The following is a 20,791-nucleotide window of genomic DNA, read 5'->3' as shown; positions in this document are numbered from 1 at the left end:
CCCTGCGGGGAATGGTGCAGTGTGGGGCGGCCTTTACCCGGTGGGTAGGTAAGACGCCCACCCCTGCGGGGAATGGTGCAGTGTGGGGCGGCCTTTACCCGGTGGGTATAGGTAAGACGCCCACCCCTGCGGGGAATGGTGCAGTGTGGGGCGGCCTTTACCCGGTGGGTAGGTAAGACGCCCACCCCTGCGGGGAATGGTGCACAAAATTACAACGCCTCACGATTGCTTGGAACGCGTTAGCGATAGAGAGCTAATAATTGGCATACACTGACCTTTGATTCAATCAGGATCTTTTGACAGTAATTTTGTTTTCAAGTCAGGTCATGTTACTGATATGTGACGCTTCCTTATGACGATCACGTTGCAAGGGAGCCTCTGCGTCCAAAAATGTCGAGACGCTCTCAGTGGGAAGGAATCTTCCGCAGAGCGAGCATGTGTGCTATAAGCTGTGTTGTATGTTGTGTTCTGAGCTGTACGCAATGCGCTGTGAGCTGTGTGCTGTGCAGTGCGCTGTGTGCGCTGTATGTTGTCTGCGCTGTGCTGTGCGCTGTGTGCGCTGTATGTTGTCTGCGCTGTGCTGTGCGCTGTGTGCGCTGTATGTTGTCTGCGCTGTGCTGTGCGCTGCGCCGCCCACCTTGTCTCCGTAGGTGCTGCACTCGTCCACATCCTCGCACTGGTTGTACCGGTTGACGATGTAGCCCGGCTGGCACGAGCACTCGTAGCCGCCCGGTTTGTTGGTGCACAGCTGGTCGGCGGCGCACGGCGAGCGGGGCTCCGAGCACTCGTCAATGTCTGCCGGTCAGATAGCCAGACAGGTGAGCGAGAGAGAGAGAGAGAGAGAGAGAGAGAGAGAGAGAGAGAGAGAGAGAGAGAGAGAGAGAGAGAGAGAGAGAGAGAGAGAGAGGGAGAGAGAGAGAGAGACAGAGAGACAGAGAGAGAGAGACAGAGAGACAGAGAGACAGAGAGAGAGAGAGAGAGACAGAGAGACAGAGAGACAGAGAGACAGAGAGAGAGAGAGACAGAGAGACAGAGAGAGAGAGAGAGACAGAGAGAGAGAGAGAGAGAGAGAGAGAGAGAGAGAGAGAGAGAGAGAGAGAGAGAGAGAGAGAGAGAGAGAGAGAGAGAGACAGAGACAGAGACAGAGACAGAGACAGAGACAGAGACAGAGACAGAGACAGAGACAGAGACAGAGACAGAGACAGAGACAGAGACAGAGACAGAGACAGAGACAGAGACAGAGACAGAGACAGAGACAGAGACAGAGACAGAGACAGAGACAGAGACAACTCTAGAATGTTAACAGGCATTCGTTTGAACAGAAACACAGAAGTAAGAATCAGCCAATATGCTGATGACACAATACTCTTTCTTGAGAATACTGAACGTTCGTTAAACGGGGCCATTAATGAAATCTCACAATTTTCTAAGCAATCCGGACTCCGAATTAACTGGGAAAAAACTTCTTGTTTAAATTTGGGATGTCAGCAACCTCCGATTACCATAAATACAAGTATTATGCATAAGTTAAAATGGGTCCAAGAACTTAAAGTTTTAGGAATATATTTCAAAAACAATATAGACACTATAACTGACGATAATGTAGAGAGAAAGTTAGCAAACCTGCGTTATGATATCGTGCAATGGAAACGACGAAACATCACTTTGTTGGGAAAAATCACAGTAATAAAATCGATACTTGTATCCAAGTTAGTGCACTTGTTCTTAGCGCTCCCAAATCCATCACAAAAGTATGTCAAGAAGATTGAGCAATTGTTGTTTAATTTTCTTTGGGACAATAAACCTGACCGCATTAAAAGAACGAAAATAATTCAAACTCTTGAATTCGACGGACTTAAGATGATAGATTTAAAGTCTTTTATAGATAGTCTCAAGATATCTTGGCTAAAACGCATGGCGAAGTTTTCAAACAGTTGCCTTGCCTCAAGTGATACGCAACTTTTAAACCCCGAATTACTTTTAACATGTAATGTAACAAGACTAAATGAAATTAGAACTGAAGTACAGAATGTTTTCTGGAAAGAAGTCGTTGAAGCGGTCATTCGATTTCATAAAATTGCCCAAATAGAAACCAGTCAAATCTTCAGTGAACCTTTGGGGTATTCCGATTACACAAAATTTAAGAAATCAATCGTTAGAAAATGGGACCAGCGTGGTCTACGATTTATCGGAGATCTGTTCAACCCAAAAACTGGAAATATTATGACTCGAGAAGAAATAAAACTGCACTACAGGATTTCAATGACATTCCTGTGCTACGAATCATTAATACGAAGCCTGCCAGAAGAAGTCAGAAAAGCAAAGAAAGTATTTTTTGAAAGACCAAATATTCCGTACAAATTGCAATTATTTTTTGGGAAACCAAAGTTTAATAGACACTGTTACACCCTATTCGTTAATGAAATACGGAAGAATTCCAACGATGCATTTAACAATGTACAACGGAAATGGCGTTCAGACATAAACTTTCACGAAAAAGGTAGCTTAGTGCACCTAAAAAAAGCGACAAGTTCTCCATACTTATTATATCTGCACTACCGAATAATTAACAGAATAATCACCACTAATACGTTCCTGAATATCATACATATAACAGAGAGCAATTTATGTACCTTTTGTAAACAAGAAACCGAAACCATTACACACCTTTTCTGGCAATGTCATGTCACAAAACAATTTTTGCAGCAAATCGACGTTGAACTTTTCTCAAAATTTCAAATGCATGTGAGACCTAGAATAGATACATGGTTTTTCCCAAACGCAGTAGACCAGATACAATCTTTAATCAATATAATAGCGAAGGCCGTCATTTACAAGGCACGAAATAACAATGAAAAACCAACTGTTGCTCACTTCTTGAATTATCTAAAAAGTGAAGCGCAAAAAGAGCGACTTGCAACTCAACTTAAGAACAAACCAGAGGACTTCCAAAAGAAATGGAAATCATTGGGCAGAATAATCTCATGATTGAGAGCTGCGTTCGTGCGGGCTGCGCGCCGCGCCGGTGCCTATCAGACAGTCGCGCGTGCGCGCATACACACGCACACAACTGTACGCACATACACGCGCGCGCGCGCACACACACAAACACACACACACACACACCCACACACACCCAACACACACACACACACCCCCACACACACACACACACCAGCACACTCGCCATTACACTCGCTTTCATAAACACATTCATTTGATTCTTTGATTTCGATTTCGTTTCTGTTTGTTTTTGAACCGCGACGTTGGCAGGCAGCGCAAACAAACTGTAAAATTAACTCGAGTGTACAGACGAAATGTGTACTGTCAATGCACTTGCATGATGTACAGGTGAATGGGAACCTTTGTGATGGTTTTTGACCTGTATGTTTTCACTTGTTTCTGAAATAAAAGTGTCAGCGGAAAAAAAAGACAAACACGAAACAGTAAAAAAAAAAAAGACAGAGACAGAGACAGAGACAGAGACAGAGACAGAGACAGAGACAGAGACAGAGACAGAGACAGAGACAGAGACAGAGACAGAGAGAGAGAGAGAGAGAGAGAGAGAGAGAGAGAGAGAGAGAGAGAGAGAGAGAGAGAGAGAGAGAGAGAGAGAGAGAGAGAGAGAGAGAGAGAGAGAGAGAGAGAGAGAGAGAGAGAGAGAGAGAGAGAGAGAGAGAGAGAGAGAGAGAGAGAGAGAGAGAGAGCATTCGGCCAAATGGGCGCATGAGAAATACCGGTAATATTCGAGTGCGGGGGTTGGGTTGTGTGGGGGTGAGGGATGCACTCGACCCGAGCTGCGGCGAGGATAAGGGTATTCACCGCATCAAAAAAACAGGGCGCCTGGGCCCTTATCTCGAGACCAATAGTAGGTATACAAATAGAATAGTTATACAACAAACCACCGTGTACCTAACGAGGCTTATTTTTTGAAGTATTACGAAAAACGCGCAGTTCTCAAGATCTGGAGCGATGCACCTTTAAAATGGATGTTTTTAAGCGATACCAAAAACGCGCAGTTTCCAGGTGTCAGCCTCAGATTACTCCCTGAATCAGATACCCCCGAGGTATTCTGACTTTGTTGGGGAGTGTATTTTATACCAGATGTTGTCAAATGATTCTCGGAATCATACACCTTATGGGATAAAAATACACTCTCCACCAGAGTCATAATTGCAGTTGTTCACCACATGACGCAAATTAGCAATACATGCATGACATTCGTCATTTAATATGCAACAATAAGTTACACAACATTTGGGCACGATATGTATGGCGAAATCTAATGAAAACTTATCGTAAGGCTCATGGGTCCATTCACCGTAAGGAATTACTCACATTTAAACTATGTTCCATCAACGGGTGATTATTGCTACTTAGGTAGAGTTATTCTGCAGCTTAATGACATAAAAACTTGCCTCCATCTCCATGGTGCGTTGCTATCTTGTCCTACTTCAAAATTTCGCCGAGTGCAGGGCGCCTCGCTATTTAAATACGCATGTTGAGCAAACAACAAATAAATTCTGAAGTTTATCGTTAAAGCACTATCACTTGAAGTAAATTTACACTTTAAACAACGTTTGGCGACATTACAAGCGCGTTAATTCAAATAAGTTCCTCTCCCCGCTCACACCACACGCACCCACGTGGCCACGCCGCCGGCAGATGAAATCAACAGCTTTCCCAAGGCTTTCCTAACGGTTTTCCTGCAAGGTCGAGCTATTTCATCTTCGTAGCGAACCGGCATGGCTACACTGAGAAAAAAATTATTCCCCAGGGGTGTTTTACGGGTGTCAGACACCATTGGAGGTGTCATCGAACACCCAGATTGGTGTTGAAAAATGCTGTTTAGGGAATCATTAAGGTGTACAACACCACGATGACACCCTTTCAAGTGTTCGTTCGCATGCGAGTGTTCAGATATACTTTAATGGGATTCAGCATGACACCTTAATAGGTGTCCGACACCCACACCCATCCGGGTATCAAACACTCTAAGGTATCAAACACCCTAAAAGGTGTCAAAAATGTTCTTTTAAAAGCATCTGACACCCTTATGATGCCTTCACAGGTGTTGCCATTTATTGAAGCGGAATGTTAAAAGTGTCCGACACTGCTAGAGGTGTCACATTGACACTTGCAAAAGGATCTGACACCAAAAACAGCGTGAAAAAAATGAGGAAAAATATTCCTATGGGGTGTCTCACGGGTGTTGGACATCATTGCAGTGTCATATATAACGCCCAGATTGGTGTCAAAAATGTTGTTTTGGGAATCATGGAGGTGTACAACACCACGATGACAACCTTCAAGTGCAACGCGCTTTTAAACACACCGATAATGGGATTCAGAAAGACACATTAATGGGTGTCCTACACCAACATCCATTCGGGTGTGAAACACCCTAAACCATCAACACTTCAAAAGGTGTAAAAAAAATGTTCCTTAAAAGGGATCTGATACCCTTGTGATACCTTCACGTGTGTTGTCATTTGTTGAGGAACATTCCAGCATGAGTCATGAAATGTTTGAAAGCTGTCGTGTATTTGAACCTGAATCATTACATAAATTGTTCTGACGTCACTTGTGTTAGGAACCAGGGATGCGGTGTCTAACGGATTTTCAGTGACTCGGACTCCCGCTCTGTCTTCCAAAATGGACTCCTATTCCGGCCAGAACTGCCAACTCCATCAGACTCCGACTCTGACTCCGTAGCACTGCTAGAAACCACAGCAGGTCCAGTGGTTTGAATCATTACCCAATCAGCAAGCTGCATTGTGTGACGTCATTTGTGTACTGGTCACGGCGTCAACCATGCGAAGATCAAAAAGCGCCACCTTGCAGGAAAGCCGTTAGATTTCAGTTGGCGGCGGCGTGACCACGTGTTGCGTGTGGGGTGTGAGTGATGGAGGGCTTTTTTGAATTTATGTGGATATAGTGGCGCCGAACGTTGTTCGCAGTGTACTTCTTCAAGTGATTGTGCGTTAATGATAATGTTTAGCTTTTATTTGTAGCTTGCTCCTTGTTTATTCAAATGACGAGGCGGGCGGTACTCGGTGAAATTTGAAGTCTGGAGTTGAGGATGACAACACAGCATTGCACCATGGAAACGAAAGCAAGTGAACTGCGGGATAACATCTGGTTGGAGATAATCGACGGTTAATTATCATTGCTGAAATGCGAGCAACTTCTCACTGTGAATGGACCCGATGTGTTTCGGTGAGTTTTCATTGGATTTCTCCGTAAATATAGAGCCCATATTTTTTGTACTTTATATAGTTTGTTGCTGTATACAAGATAGGAATGCCATGTATGTATGCGATATGCCTGTTTGAACCAATAAATGTAAGAATGTGTCGACACCTTTTTTGGCATCCAATGGACACTCTCGTAACACCTTTAAGGGTGTGTACCAAACTGCACCTCGCTGGGGTGTCAGACGGGTGTCACTTTTGACACCAATACAGGTGTCATTGGGAATCAAACACCGGGTGTCTGACACTCTTTTGGGTGTGCACCCAAAAGGGTGTCAGACACCTAAAAGGGTGTCAGACACCCGGTGTTTCATTCCCAATGACACCTGTATTGGTGTCAAAAGTGACACCCGTCTGACACCCCAGCGAGGTGCAGTTTGGTACACACCCTTAAAGGTGTTCCAGGGGAATAATTTTTTTCTCAGTGTAGAACACAAATGACGTCACACGACAATGCAGCTTGCTGATTGGCCGGGCATTGACTCAAACCACTGGACCTGAACTGTAGTTCGCACCAGGGTTACAGTCAGAGTCAGAGTCGGATGGAGTCGACAGTTCTGACCGGAGTCAGAGTCGGAGTCGACTTTGGAAGCCGGAGCTGGAGTCGGGTCGGAGTCTGGGTCACCGAAAATCCATTGATACCGAGCGTATCCGGACAAATCTTTGTATGGCATTTCTTCGTCGCGCAATTCTTCGTCCGCATTTCTTCGTCCGCAAAACTTCGTCCGCGCATTACTTTGTCTCGCATTTCTTCGTCCGCACATTTCTTCGTCTTCGCCTTTCTTCGTCTCGCATTTCCTCATCTCGCTTTTCTTCGTCTCGCATTTCTTCGTCTCGCATTTCTTCGTCCGCGCAATTCTTCGTCTCCGGATTTCTTCGTCCGCGCATTTCTTCGTCTCGCATTTCTTCGTCCCGCATTTTTTTTCGTGCCGCATGTCTACGTCTCGCATTTCTTCGTCTCCGTATTTTTCGTCTCGCATTTCTTCGTCCGCGCATTTCTTCGTCTCCGCATTTATTCGTCTTGCATTTTTTTCGTCTACGCAAATCTTCGTCCGCAAATTGACAGTGCAGCCTGCTGTAATTGGGCTATTGCCTATTTCATCTTCGCAGCGGACCAGCCATGGCTAGCACACACATTACGTCACTCGGGGCATTGACTCAAATCAGACAGTTAAGTGTTTTCGTAATCTGTGACTCGCTTATTAGGTGTAATTTGACCCTCAGTCGTGTTATAATATTCCGGTGTCATTTGAACCCAATGAGGTTCAGATGACACCGGAATATTATTACACTACTGAGGGTCAAAGCACACCCAATACGTCATTTGAAAGGAATATTATGACCATAGGTGGGCATCGTTTCTCAAAATTGTAACTTCGTTACTCGTTCTTCCGTTCCTTCACGACGTGACTTCCGTTACTCGTTCCTCCGTTCATCTGCAAATAATGTAACGGAAGTTCTTTAGTCCGTTACTCCGTTACAACAAAAGAAAAACACGTTAAAATGTTGTGTATTTCACGCATTTCTGAGACCATTCAGACACAAACTAAACCTATCGAGAAAACGGAATGCCCATCAAATCTACCAAGACAGCGATCACTGACTGGACCCTAAACATTGGAACGTCTGGTGGTTCTGATGCGCATCACTTTTCCCGGGCCAGATGCCGGTTGCCCTTCACGAACACAAGACGTTCCAGGTTGGCATCTGAGAGGGTAGCCCTTTTTGCACTTAGCACGTCTTTTCCCATCGAGAACATGCGCTCGGCGCTTGGAGGGACGCCCGTGCTGAAATTTGCGAACACATGCTGCAACGCCAGCTCCTTCCGGAAGGCCAGGTCACTGAGGCCATCTTGCTTCTTCAAGACAACTTCGAGCCAAATTTCTATTATAGCCTTGGCCATAGACTTCTCTATATAGAGAAGAAGTCTGTAGAAGTCTTTACATATAGAGAAGTCTGTGCCTTGGCACTTGACCTGCTTGAACTGTGACTGGTCTCAGGTTTACTAAATCTAACACATTAGAATACGATAAAACTTAAACTTTGCTGCCACATTAATGTCTGTGGGTTAGTTGAAAGATTAACCCGCTCGTAAAACGAAAAGTAACGGAAGAGCGGAGGAACGAAAGAACGGGCTAAACTGTAACGGAGGAACGAGCAACCAATGTAACGGAAGTTACTTGGTCCCTTACACTTTTTAAAATGTAAATGAGTCCTTTCCTCCGTTCCTAAGAATTGTAACGGCGTTCCGGAACGGAGGAACGGAGGAACGGATCGTGCCCACCTATGATTATGACACCACTGACGACCAAATTACACCTAATAAGGGAGTCATTGATGGTTAAAACGCTTACCTGTGTTAAATGACACCCCTAGGATTAAAAAATACCTCATGATAGCGTCGAAAAACGCTTAGATGTGTCATTTTACACTGACACCGTGCAGAAACTTACGACACGACACCTAAAATGGGAGTCAGAATTTTGGGAGTCAAATGACTCGTAGGCATGTGATTCTGACCCAGATCAATTTACACTAAAAAACGGTGTATGGACTCTGATTTTCAGAATCCGATTACATCATGGGTGTCAGTTTACTCCCAAATAGAGGATCGTGATTCCCGGGGGAGTAATTATTTTTCTCCGTGTATGTCCCCCTTAGCGACCCGGAGCGGCCCTGCACCCCTTACCGACGCAAATGGAGATGCCCTGTACCCATTACTAACACAGACGGAGATTCCCAGGTACCGCTTACCGACGCAGACGGCGCCGTCCTCGGAGGCGCGGAAGCCGCGCTGACACTGCAGCCGCGACTGGCACGAGAAGCTGCCCGGCGTGTTGACACACTGGAAGTTGGCTCCGCATGGCTCGTTTTCACACTCGTCAATGTCTGGCAAAACAGGCGGCAATGTCAGTGGCAGTACCGGGTGTCACTATCAGTGGCAGTACCGGGCGGCACTGTCAGTGGCAGTACCGGGCGGCACTGTCAGTGGCAGTACCGGGCGGCACTGTCAGTGGCAGTACCGGGCGGCACTGTCAGTGGCAGTGGCACTGTCAGTGACAGTACCGGGTGGCACTATCAGTGGCAGTACCGGGCGGCACTATCAGTGGCAGTACCGGGCGGCACTGTCAGTGGCAGTGGCACTGTCAGTGGCAGTACCGGGCGGCACTGTCAGTGGCAGTACCCGGCGGCACTGTCAGTGGCAGTACCCGGCGGCACTGTCAGTGGCAGTACCGGGCGGCACTGTCAGTGGCAGTGGCACTGTCAGTGACAGTACCGGGTGGCACTATCAGTGGCAGTACCGGGCGGCACTGTCAGTGGCAGTACCGGGCGGCACTGTCAGTGGCAGTACCCGGCGGCACTGTCAGTGGCAGTACCGGGCGGCACTGTCAGTGGCAGTACCGGGCGGCACTGTCAGTGGCAGTACCGGGCGGCACTATCAGTGGCAGTACCGGGCGGCACTATCAGTGGCAGTACCGGGCGGCACTGTCAGTGGCAGTGGCACTGTCAGTGGCAGTACCGGGCGGCACTATCAGTGGCAGTACCGGGCGGCACTATCAGTGGCAGTACCGGGCGGCACTGTCAGTGGCAGTGGCACTGTCAGTCAGAGGTGAAAAAACCCTGCTACTCGCCTGCGTGCGTCAAAAACTTGACTTTGTCAACCCTCGGAGGGGGGGGGGGCGGTGCTAGCTTACAGGGGCCCATGGCCATAGCGGCCTCAAAGGCCCGTATGGAACCCCAGAGGCCGATGTGGGCTCTCAGAGGCCAGTGCGTGACGCCTAAAGGTGTAAGCCATGGGTCCCCAGCCAGACAACAAAATAGGGCCATCAGAGACCTTATAGGCTGATTGGGGACTAAATAGGGCCTCAATTTGGAGCCATCAGAGGCAAATGTGGGCCTCAGATATCAGTGTGAGGCCCTTATAAGACTGACATTGGTGCTCAGAGACCGGCATCGATCCTTCAGAAGCCAGTACGGGGCCCTCAGAGGCACAAAAGGGCCAGTCTTGGATCTCAGAGGCAGAAAATGGGCCATCAGAAACCGGTGTGGGACCTGTAGAGGTCGGTTTGTGCCCTCAGAGGCCAGTTTAAGGCCCTCAGAGACCAGTACAGGGCCTGAAAATGGCAGTTTGAGGCCATCAGAGGCCGACTTAGGCTCTCAAAGGCTAATGCGGGTCCTTGAGGCAATGATGGGACCCTCAGGGGTCAGTGTGGCACCCTAAAAGACAGGCTTGGGCTGGTGTTGGACCCCAGAGTCCAGAAAAGGCCAAGTTGAGCCCTCAGAGCCGATCCAGGTCCTTAACCCGGCAGTTGCTGGGTCCTAACCGGCAGTTGCATTGTCCTGTATTTTAATGCATTTTAAAGCACGGCTGACGAAGGGAGCAGAAGCTTCCGAAAGCTACCGAATCAATATACGCATTACTGGTGTCGAAGAATTGGTTCCTAAATACAGTTGCTGGGGTATTTCGCCACCCACCGTTTGCTGGGGGGGGGGGGGGGCGTTAAACGCCCCCAGCCGATAACTCGAGAACCAATAGGCGCAGCGAAACGCACGAGGCGGCAAACGAAAGAACGCGACGAGACGCTTCAAATGAGTACTTTAAAGTTGAATTTTGAGGTCACAGGTCGGGTCAAGGTCAGGTCAAACACCTGAAATCGGACTTTCAGTAGCTACTGAAGTCCATGCTAGCATGGACTTCATCACAATGGGCGCCTCTCGTCATAAACTCTGTCAAAACGGTGCACAATCCATCATATAAGGCCTACAAGAGTGTCAGCTCCATGTAGGGGTCAGCCAAGCATAGGTCAGTGTCAAGGTCAGGTCAACCGGGTAGACACATATCCCCGAAAATCAAAACTGATATTCGCAGCCTGTGACACATGTTTTATGGGTAATTTGGGGCGTAGAACACGATGGTGACATTCATTTTATCATATGTGTACACTGTACGTGTTTGGGTCAAAAAGTTCAAATTAAGAAACGCATGTATCATGGTCGTGAAGTAGTCATGAGAAATTGCCAAGATTCAGTTCAAGATTTTGGAAAATGCGGAACGATAATCAATAATCGAAGATAGCCATTTGATTGTTCATGGTATTGGCAGTCTAATGGCGTTTACGGCATGTCTGTATGTCTATTCTGTGATTTTATATGATTTTTTGAACATATAACGTTTTTGGTCGAAAACCAAGAAATCATGACGTCATTGAAACCTCGATATCTCAAAAATTTTCCGGCCGATTTTTTTTTTGAAATTTTGTCACAATAAACGTCAAACAATTCCATAGAGGCACCCAAAATTTGGCGCGCCTGCGGCGCGCCGTTTTTTTGCTATGGCCCAGCGAAAAAAGTGGGGGCGTTTAACGCCCCCCCAGCAATTCGGGGGGTAACCCTCGCCCGTATAGGGGGAGTCGAACGGACCCCCCTCGATTTTTTGCGAATAACTCGCGACCTGTGACCTCTTTTCCGTGACCATGTTTGGCCGAAATCGCGATTCGGCGTATGTCGGCTCGCATTAGCCGCGCGTTTGCAAGCTTTTCGTGGTTTCAAACGTTCAAACATGTGATTTGATGTTGCTCCCATACATAAGGGTGGGTGTCAAGGTCACCTGAAGGTCAGGTCAGGTCATTGACCTTTGGTGACCTCGGGTGACCTCGGTTCACTTTTTCGAGTTTTTTCGTGTTCTAGGCTAGTTTTTTAGCTGAATTCGAATTTAGCAACCATTTGAACATTTACGAAGTAGTTTTGGTGCCTTCGTAACATGTTACGAAGCTGTCAGAGGCGGTTGACACGTAATACGAATACCCGTCACAACCCCTACCGGTTGACCTGACCTGACCTGACCCGACCTGGTCTAAATGCTTAAAACATCATCTCTGATCAAAACTAACACGATATTCGTGATCAGCACCCCGGAAAACCACATAGCAGCCATACTCTACGACTTTCTAACAGGTCCCGATTTTCCCCGTTTTCGGGTCATTGACCTGACCTGGGAGGTCACCCGATGACCTAGGACCTTAAAATTGGGTATCATCGGCTTCCTCTCGTAACGGGCAACACGCTCGTTTTTCCGTGAAGCTCTAGCTTGATCAGGGGCGAAACGCGAGGGGGGGGGGGGTCGTGCCGCCGAAGGACGCAACATGGCCTGTGCCGGCGAGGGTTAAAATTGGGTATCATCGGCTTCTTCTCGTCACGGGCAACACGCTTGTTTTTTTTCCGCGAAGCTCTAGCTCGATCAGGGGCGAAACGGCAAGGGAGGTCCAACGCCCCCCCCCCCCCCTATACGAGTACCTGCGTTCGCGGCTGGAAAAACACCAATACAGGGGATGGTTAAAGGCCGGCATCGGGTCTTCAGAATCCAGCGCGGGGCCCTCAGAGGCTAATATGGGCCTTTACAGGCCAGCATGGGGCCTCAGAGGTCAGTGTGGGACCCTCAAAAACCGGCATGGGCCAGCAGGGTAGCGCGCTACAAGGCCAAGGATGTATTACAAGTAGATTAAGGTCAATAAAAGCCGTATTTAGATCAAGAGGACACGCCAAGAGTTTAAGCTGACCATGCCTCCTAAAAAGAGGCAGCGAGCATCACCTACCTATTCGATTTCTGGTTCAAGGAGCAATCATAGTAAGTTTAACTCTGCACTTTTGCAGTCTTCTTAAAATTTTAAATGTATGTAGACTAGAGATGTCAATCGGATACCAACTTTTTGGTATACCGATACCAAACCGATACCAACTTGGTATTTGGTATTTTGATCCTAAAGTTGTTGGTATTTTATTGGTATTACGAATCCGGCTAATGTATAAGAGGATACGAATTCGGTAAAAAGTTGGTATTTCCCTCATGTTCCCAAGTTGGTTTGGTTTCGGTATTTTTCATGGTTTTGATTGGCATTTGATTCGGTATCGGTATCCTGATTTTCCGTTATTGACATCACTAATGTAGACAATAGGCATACCTATAAGGTGAAATACACACGAAATACCATATCACACACGACAAACGTTAAACTATAAATGGCACAGTTGGTTGACTGTGAAAGTGACATAGGCCTTAACCCACGAGCCGCTGGGGGGGGGGGGCATAAAGTTGCCCCCCTTTACGTTTTGTGAAATATCTCCGAAAACTGATGAGCTACGAACGTGAAACTTGGCATAGCTTCAAATGAATACCTAGGCAATGTTTGAGGAAAGTTTGGTGGTTGTAGCACCTAAGATGACGTCACAGTGACGTCATAAATTTTTGTCGTTTTCCGATATGGACCGTTTCTGATGACGCTGAGCATGAAACTCGACTGTAAATGAACAAGACAGCACCTGCTGTCATCCTAAAACATCTTACTACACTTCCATCTAGTTTCTGACCAATAATCGGCCCTTTATATTCGGTCCCATATATGTGATGTATCGTGAGGAATATGAGAGCCGCAAATCTATAATTTCACTTATGACGTCACTGTGACGTCATTTCAAATGGGATCGACACCAAATTTGGACACAACCTCAGCTAGGTATTCAGGGAGATGTGTGCAAAGTTTCGCTTCTCTATCTCTTCGCGTTGCGACGATATCGTCGCAGAAGTAAAGGGGGGCAACTTTATGCCCCCCCCCCAGCGGCCGGCGGGTGGCGCGGAGGCCCAGCGGCCGCCGGGTTAACCCCCCCCCCCCAGTCGCAGGTGAGAATGGTTGCACTCCAAAACAAGTGACTGGATCTGCCCTTGGGCAGGGGAGCGGCGAAAAATTTTGCCCACCCAGTGAAAAATCCTTAGAGGAGGCCCTGCATTTAACGCTGCATAACTACGTAGATCAATAGCAATAGTGACATTTACAGGGTAGGTAGACCTTTAAAATAGTTTGTGAAAATGACCTCCCCTTGAAATTGTATGTTAGGTAGGATATATATTTTACAAAGATTCAAATACAGAAATGATGAATTTTTTATTACGGATGTTTGTCAAATCACATTCAAAATTTAAATGAGAAACATTTTAAATAATCGACACCAAATCGACTCATTAAAAAAGTTTTTAACAGCAAATGCGCCTTGTGGTAGACTGAACCTACCCAGTAGGGCGGGTCGATGGAAAAAGTTTTCAAGTGAAGAGCGATTTCCCTACGGGCTGATCCATAAAACGGTTAAAACATATTTTTTGCGAATTTTTGAAAAGGAACTGGGCGCGCCGTCAACGGTTTTTTTAGACCACTTTTGCTAATTTTTCTCGTTGTTTGCAAAATGTAGTGGGAAAAATTCGAGAAAGGTACTATATTTACCATTTTCCTAGTTCTACATGCTTACCCCCACCTCTTCACAAAGTTTGGAAGCCCCAGTGGCAGAATCGTGCTCAGAATAGCGATTAGCATCGGCGCTCTGAGCGCAACGAAACCAGCGCCATCTCTTGAGCGAGTTTGGCATAACATTGATTTTGACGGCTTTCCGACCGTTAAAAGCTGACGCAGCCGCTGCCACGTCGGGTATATGGTGTTCTTTGGTGTTCCTAGGTGTCTGGTGTTCCTTATTTGACACTAGGTGAGTTGTACCCATTCGATCCGAATTACTTCAGGAATCATAAATTGCTCCGGAAGCTAGGTATACCTATAGTGATTTCGCCAAGAAAACAGCGAGATGCTTAACTTTGATGCCTATATGTTTATCAGTTAAATTAAGTTTTGCAGACAGATGACATCAGTCCAAACCGTATGTTCATTTTTGAATGCAATGTAGCCAGCCACCTAACCGTCCTAGGACAGAAAATCACACTTCGATAATTGATTCAAACGCCGGCATGAGAGCGTTGCATTGCGTCCTGATGGCACACGTGATGTAACCGAGACGTGCTCTCTTAATAACAGCAACGTATGCTGCCTAAGTTACGAGCCGGACGGCTCGCTCCACTGTCTGAGTAGTGAGTATGGGTATGCACCGGATCGAAATTAATTTGTTAAGCAGCGGGTCGAAGGTCACCCTCTTCCAGCGAGATTGCTATTGGTGACTCTGTAACGCGTTCTTTGGACCGATCTATGAGCTGCATGTAGTGCATGACTTGTTTATTGCAAAATGCTGATAGAATCGCATATCTTTATGTCTCCTGCCTCATTCGCTTCCTATACTTTTTTGCCATAAGTGTCTCGAGTCTTTTTATCACCATTCCTTAGTTCAGCAAGCATCGCAGTGTATGCACTGTTTGCTGGCTGTCTGTATCGGCCAGTACAGCCCAAAAAAGTTTCCTATAGTGAGCCCGGTACTTATTCCTGTCGATCACTGGGCGAATAACACAGACCGGTGAGCTGAGAGGTCTCGCAATATCTGGATGCTTTGGAGTAATCCGTCTCTGCAATGTTTACTCCGTAATTTCGGAGCCTGGAGCCGCCTCTGGTGACCCTGCCTGGGGCATGTGGACCGAGCCCAATACAGACAGTTCAGGGTGGACCGCCGTGTTTGGAACACGCCTTGCAAGATACACTTCACTAAATAAAAACCTCCTTAAATAAAAACACGGTCGAATGCCTGCATTATCATATTGAGATTGACAGCACCCCAAATACTCTTGTGACTATTCTGTGCCCAATCCCATAGTCGCAATTTTTAAAATAAATTTTGTCCGAATGGATGAATGGGTGGCTATGGGCCCGGGTGCCCCGCTTGTTGCGAATGACACCACGGACCCACCACCCCACCTTGTCCGCGCGCGGTTCACCGGTGCTACCTAATTTAGATCGAAAGTTTAACCCGCGCCCTAGTGGGGTCTGTTTATAACGCGACCTGGTGGGGGGGGGGCTATTTTTTGCCCCCCCCCCCTCGTATCTCCGAAACTACCGGACGGATCCGCAAAATTCAAACGGCGTTCGAAAGGCCTGTCAAATTTGTTGAAGGAAACCAAATTTCATTGACCTCGGGGTCACCCATGACGTCACAGGTCAGGTCAAAGATGAAATGTTTCACCGTTCACGGGTCTTCTAGGGAATGCGCTATAATACCGAGGAAAACGCATTTTGTCGAGAATCAGCGATAGGGCGTCAGTTGTCTAGTAGATATGTTGCTATTAGAGGTCACTGACAATACCAGGTCAGGTCACAGGTCAGGTCACCAAGGGTCACAGGTCAGGTCACATGAGCCCAACTTAACAAAGGTTGTGTGATGCATGTTTTATGGCCAATTTTTCATTTCCAACTCAATGGTGCTGGTTACAAGACTATCAGGTACGGCTTAGGTCACTTTCTGGTGAAGTTCAGGTCAAGGTCAGGTCAAGGTCAGGCCAAAAAAGGTCAAATTTTAAAGTTGATAGTTTTGCATAAAATGGGTATTGATTCGATGCAGCTCGTCACGGGGAGTCTAATGGTGGTCTTTGTTTTGCGCTACGGGGTCTAGAATTGCTAAAAATTGAGTTTGAAAATTTGACGTCATCAATTTTGAACAGTTTTTTCGCTATAACTTCCCCAAAAAAGAGGTATCAATCTCAAATTTGGTATGTGGATGGAAGGTGGTAAGGACTATCACATATATTCCGTTTTTTGCGAAATTCAAATTTTTTTTTGGGTTTTTTTATTATTATATCCAAAAAAAATTATTTTTTGATTTTTGGGGGTTAAAATCCAAAAATTTCAAAAATCGGAGATAGCAGTTTTGTAGCCCTGTCAATTCTACAGCTTTTATGTCTATATCATTTTTCTGTATTTGCAAAGCTATAGGCCTGACAGCTCTTCCCGCGAAGCCCTTTTTTGGGTCGAAAACGGCAGAACATGACGTCACTCTGACGTCATTTCCGGCCAACCTATCATAGCCTTTGGAAAAATTTTTGGTCACAATGTGTAAAATTGATGTCCGGGAGGGTGCTGAAAGTTTGGTGACGATCGGCGCAGCGGTTCTGGAGATATCTCGAAAAGTCTGGAGGGGGGGGGGCAAAAAATAGCCCCCCACCAGGTCGCGGGTTAACACGCGCACCGACGGGGGTCTGCGCCAACTTCGTCCTGACCGGGGGGGACACCCTCTTGACCCCCTGAGATCTCGAGAACGAAGCAAGATAGCGACAAGCGGTAAACGGCATGGGATATGCACGGACAAGGTCTACAATTTTTACAAAGGTCATTTTCAGGTCAGGTCAAAGATGACGTCACAGGGGTCAAAAAAGTTAAAATAGCGGCGCTAGATATGGATATAGTTTTTCTCGAATAACTTTCGAACTAGTCAAGATAGGAACAACCTAAGGGCAGCATCGTGATCCTCTCGTCAATCCGCATCGAATGATATGTATGTTGACCTCGAAAGGTCAAGGTCAAAGGTTGACCTCAGGTCACGTGACCTCGAGGTCATCATGTATATCATTCGATGCGTCTTGACGAGCTGAACACAATGAGACCATCCGCGCGGCTGTATCTTGTTCCTGTACGGAGTTATTGGCAAAAAAAAAACGCTGGTGACCTTTGATGACGTCACTGGTCACATGACCTTACAGCTGCCCAACAGCAAAACAGACCTCAAGGTAGTGAAGGTTGATCGTATATGAAGTCAATAGTCATGTATGGCATATGGGGCCATTCCGACCCGTTTTAGTGGTAAAAACAGGGAGTTGATTTTTCCCCCATTGACTTATAATGGGGAGGTCGAGAAATTGACCTGACCTTAGGTCACCGATATCAAAATTCCGAGATACACAAATTGTAGCTACTAATAACCTCATAACCTCCTGCGACTTTCAAAGGCCTCCGACATCTACTGTAGCTCTGGCACGGTGACAAAATTGCAAAAAAGTGACTTGAGGTTGGGTTATTCAATGTGACCTGGTGACCTGACCTTAAAAGTTAGGAGGTTAAAACTTGCACACCATGTGTAAAATTGATGAGAGAATAGTCGTTACAAATTTCGTGGCGCTATGCGCCGCGGTTTTCCCGCTATTCGCGAAAAAACCTCAGAGGGGGCGGATATCCGCCCCCCGTCAGTGCGCGTATTAACGTGCCGATAAGATGGCTGCACAATATAAACAGAGGGAATAAGCGGAATGGGCGAAAACAGGCAAAACATCAAGGAGATATGCACATTTTTAAGCATACACTTTTATGCTCCCTTGATTCCACTGGCGGATCCAGTATGTGTGTGTGTGTGGGGGGGGGGTTCACGACCCCCAAAAGCCTGAAGGGGGGGGGGCAACGGATCTTTTGCTTCCCCCCAAAAAAAAACGCTTCAAGAAAAATGAATGTAAGAATGTAGCATAGTAGATACCTACTGGAAACAGCAGCGTGATTCAATAGCGTAGAGAAGCTACTGTATGTTTACTATCTTCAGAAGTCTGTGCTACTGGCGGATCCAGCCGTTTTCAAAGGGAGGGACCAAAGCAGGCCAAGAGGTCAGGTCTCCGAAGGTCCTAAATGACAAAATCCCCCTTTTGATATAACTGGATTAATTGGGATCGGTTTATTGACTTATCTTGCATGCATGTCGACATCTTTTGTGAATTGTGGTCCAGTGGAGAGTCTAAAGGGGCGACTTCGATTTGGAAAGGGATCCGAATCATGTTTTGGCCGCCCCTAGCCCTGACGTCGGCCCGGTTGCCCTCCCCCCTTGGATCCGCCAGTGGTCTATGAGCTTGATAAAAGTGTTATCAGGTCTTGTCTTCACCCAAGAAGGTCTTATTGCATACCTATCGATCGACGTATGAAGTTAACAAACTTGCTCTGGCGGCCTGGCCTGACCTGACCCGACATTTTTTCATTGACAGAATGTGCGCAATAATTTAAAGTTGAAAACTTGCTTTGTTAGGTAATGGTACAGGAAACATATGGGGGGGGGGGCATTTCGCCCCCTTCCGCGAATAACGGTAAGACTTATTTCGGTGAGAGCTCAGACCAATCGCGAAAGGGTCACTTATTTCTTAAAAATGGTCCTTACGGGCCTTTAAGGGCCATTCCACCTTTTGAGTGCACCACATCGGCATTTGATCCCACGTCAGTTGCTGAAATATGAATATGCATAATATATTGATCTCTAAAGGCGTTGTGGCTTATGCAATTGCAGGCACTTGGTATCCCTCACTTATCCCTCATTGGGGGCTCTGGCGGGCTCCTGAGGGCCCACGTCTATCTCCGGGAGCCCTAGATGGGCTCCTTTGGGTCCTTTCAGTCCACTATAGCATAAGAGGTCTCCACGCGAGTCCTACAGGGTGATCAACAAAGAATGACATCAGTTTTCAATGTCTCGTGTTTATTTTAAGGCACGTGCGCAAAAAACGAGTAGTGTTTCATGAAAAAAATACTTGGACATTTTGATTTATGTTCTAATTACAACACTGCCCATGATAGTATAATAGATATGCCCACTTGTTTCTCAAGTCCAATTCGGCACTCTCGTCAAAATTCACCATTTTGTCACGATCAAGCCAGCTGGGTGATTTTGAAGTTGGAAGAGCTGAGGAATCTGAGCGATGTTCGCCGGGCGTTTCGGCTGAACTACTGCCCGAATAACCCCAGAGATGTTGCCCATTTCAAAACGTTCCAGCGGCTGGTTCGACGCTTTGAAACGGTCCGTTGCTACCCGTCCCCTCACCCCGCGTGGTAGGACGGCGGGTATCGCTGAAGAGGAGGAGCGAGTCCGGCAATTTTTCAAAGATCAACCTAATGCCCACGCTCGAAAGGCTGCAGAAGACCTGATAATGTCTTTCGGAAAGGTGTGGACAATCCTCCGCAAGACACTTAATTGGAAACCGCACCGCCCAATCCTAACGACTGTCCTCTCCGCTGACAGCAAGTTGTCGAGGATGAAAGCATGCACCATCTGGCTCAACCAAGCGGAAGACTAATTTGAACGGGTAATCTGTAGCGTTGAGAAATGGTTTGTGCTCCAGCAAGCACCCAACAGGAAAAATGCAGTCGTCTGGTCGCCAATGAATCCACAGAAGCTGATCCAGTGCAAGAAAGCGCACAGAGAAGCTCATGGCGTGGGTGGGCATCGTGGACGGAAGATGTCTCCCCGTCTACTGGGTCGAGGGATCTGTCACCGGTGCCTCGTACCTGGAGATGCTGCAGACGGTGATGTGGCCGAATGGTACCAGTCGCTACATCTTGTCGTGAGATCCACACAGATCATAGATCGAGAGATCCACACAGATCATAGATCCAGAGATCCACAAAGATCATAGATCCAACCCTAAAATTTTGTCGAGAGATCCCCATAGATCATTGATCCAGCCCATAAATTTTGTCGAGAGATCCACTGAGATCATAGATCCGACCCCCCTGTTTTGTCGAGAGATCCACTCAGATCAAAGATCCGCCTCTCGGATCCATGCACATGTCTGGTGGGTAGGCTGTGCCGCTTGACAAGTAAGTGAAGCGGCACAGTCTACCGGTACCAGGCGGCTGCTGCCAATGCTGAGCCATAGGAACCCAGTGGATAAAGAGTAGTAGAACGTCAATCTGCCTCCGAGTGTACCCTAGGTTTGGCTCCTGCATGAGTTGCCCCCCCCCCCTCAAACGCAAGTGAGGATCCACCAGTGTACAATATGTTAGGCATCTACATAGATATTCTCCTTAACTCACTGGTCTCTGTGA

General features: G+C 46.9%; 1 protein-coding gene across 1 annotated transcript in view; it reads right to left on the bottom strand.

Annotated features, from left to right (window-relative positions):
- LOC122365134 (fibrillin-1-like) overlaps nucleotides 1-20,791 on the bottom strand; it is a 248,808-nt gene that overhangs the window by 61,213 nt on the left and 166,804 nt on the right. The window contains exons 20-21 of the mRNA XM_043336109.1: nucleotides 9,009-9,143; nucleotides 638-795 (exon numbers count right to left, since the gene is read on the bottom strand). Of these exons, the coding sequence (XP_043192044.1) occupies nucleotides 638-795; nucleotides 9,009-9,143 (293 nt within the window). The remainder of the gene's footprint in view (nucleotides 1-637; nucleotides 796-9,008; nucleotides 9,144-20,791) is intronic.

Source organism: Amphibalanus amphitrite, unplaced genomic scaffold (assembly GCF_019059575.1).
Source record: "Amphibalanus amphitrite isolate SeventyFive unplaced genomic scaffold, NRLGWU_Aamphi_draft 000717F_arrow, whole genome shotgun sequence".
In the NCBI taxonomy this organism is placed as follows: Eukaryota; Metazoa; Arthropoda; class Thecostraca; order Balanomorpha; family Balanidae; genus Amphibalanus; species Amphibalanus amphitrite.
The sequence above is the reverse complement of the archived record's forward strand: the minus strand, read 5'-3'. Positions and strand labels throughout refer to the sequence as shown.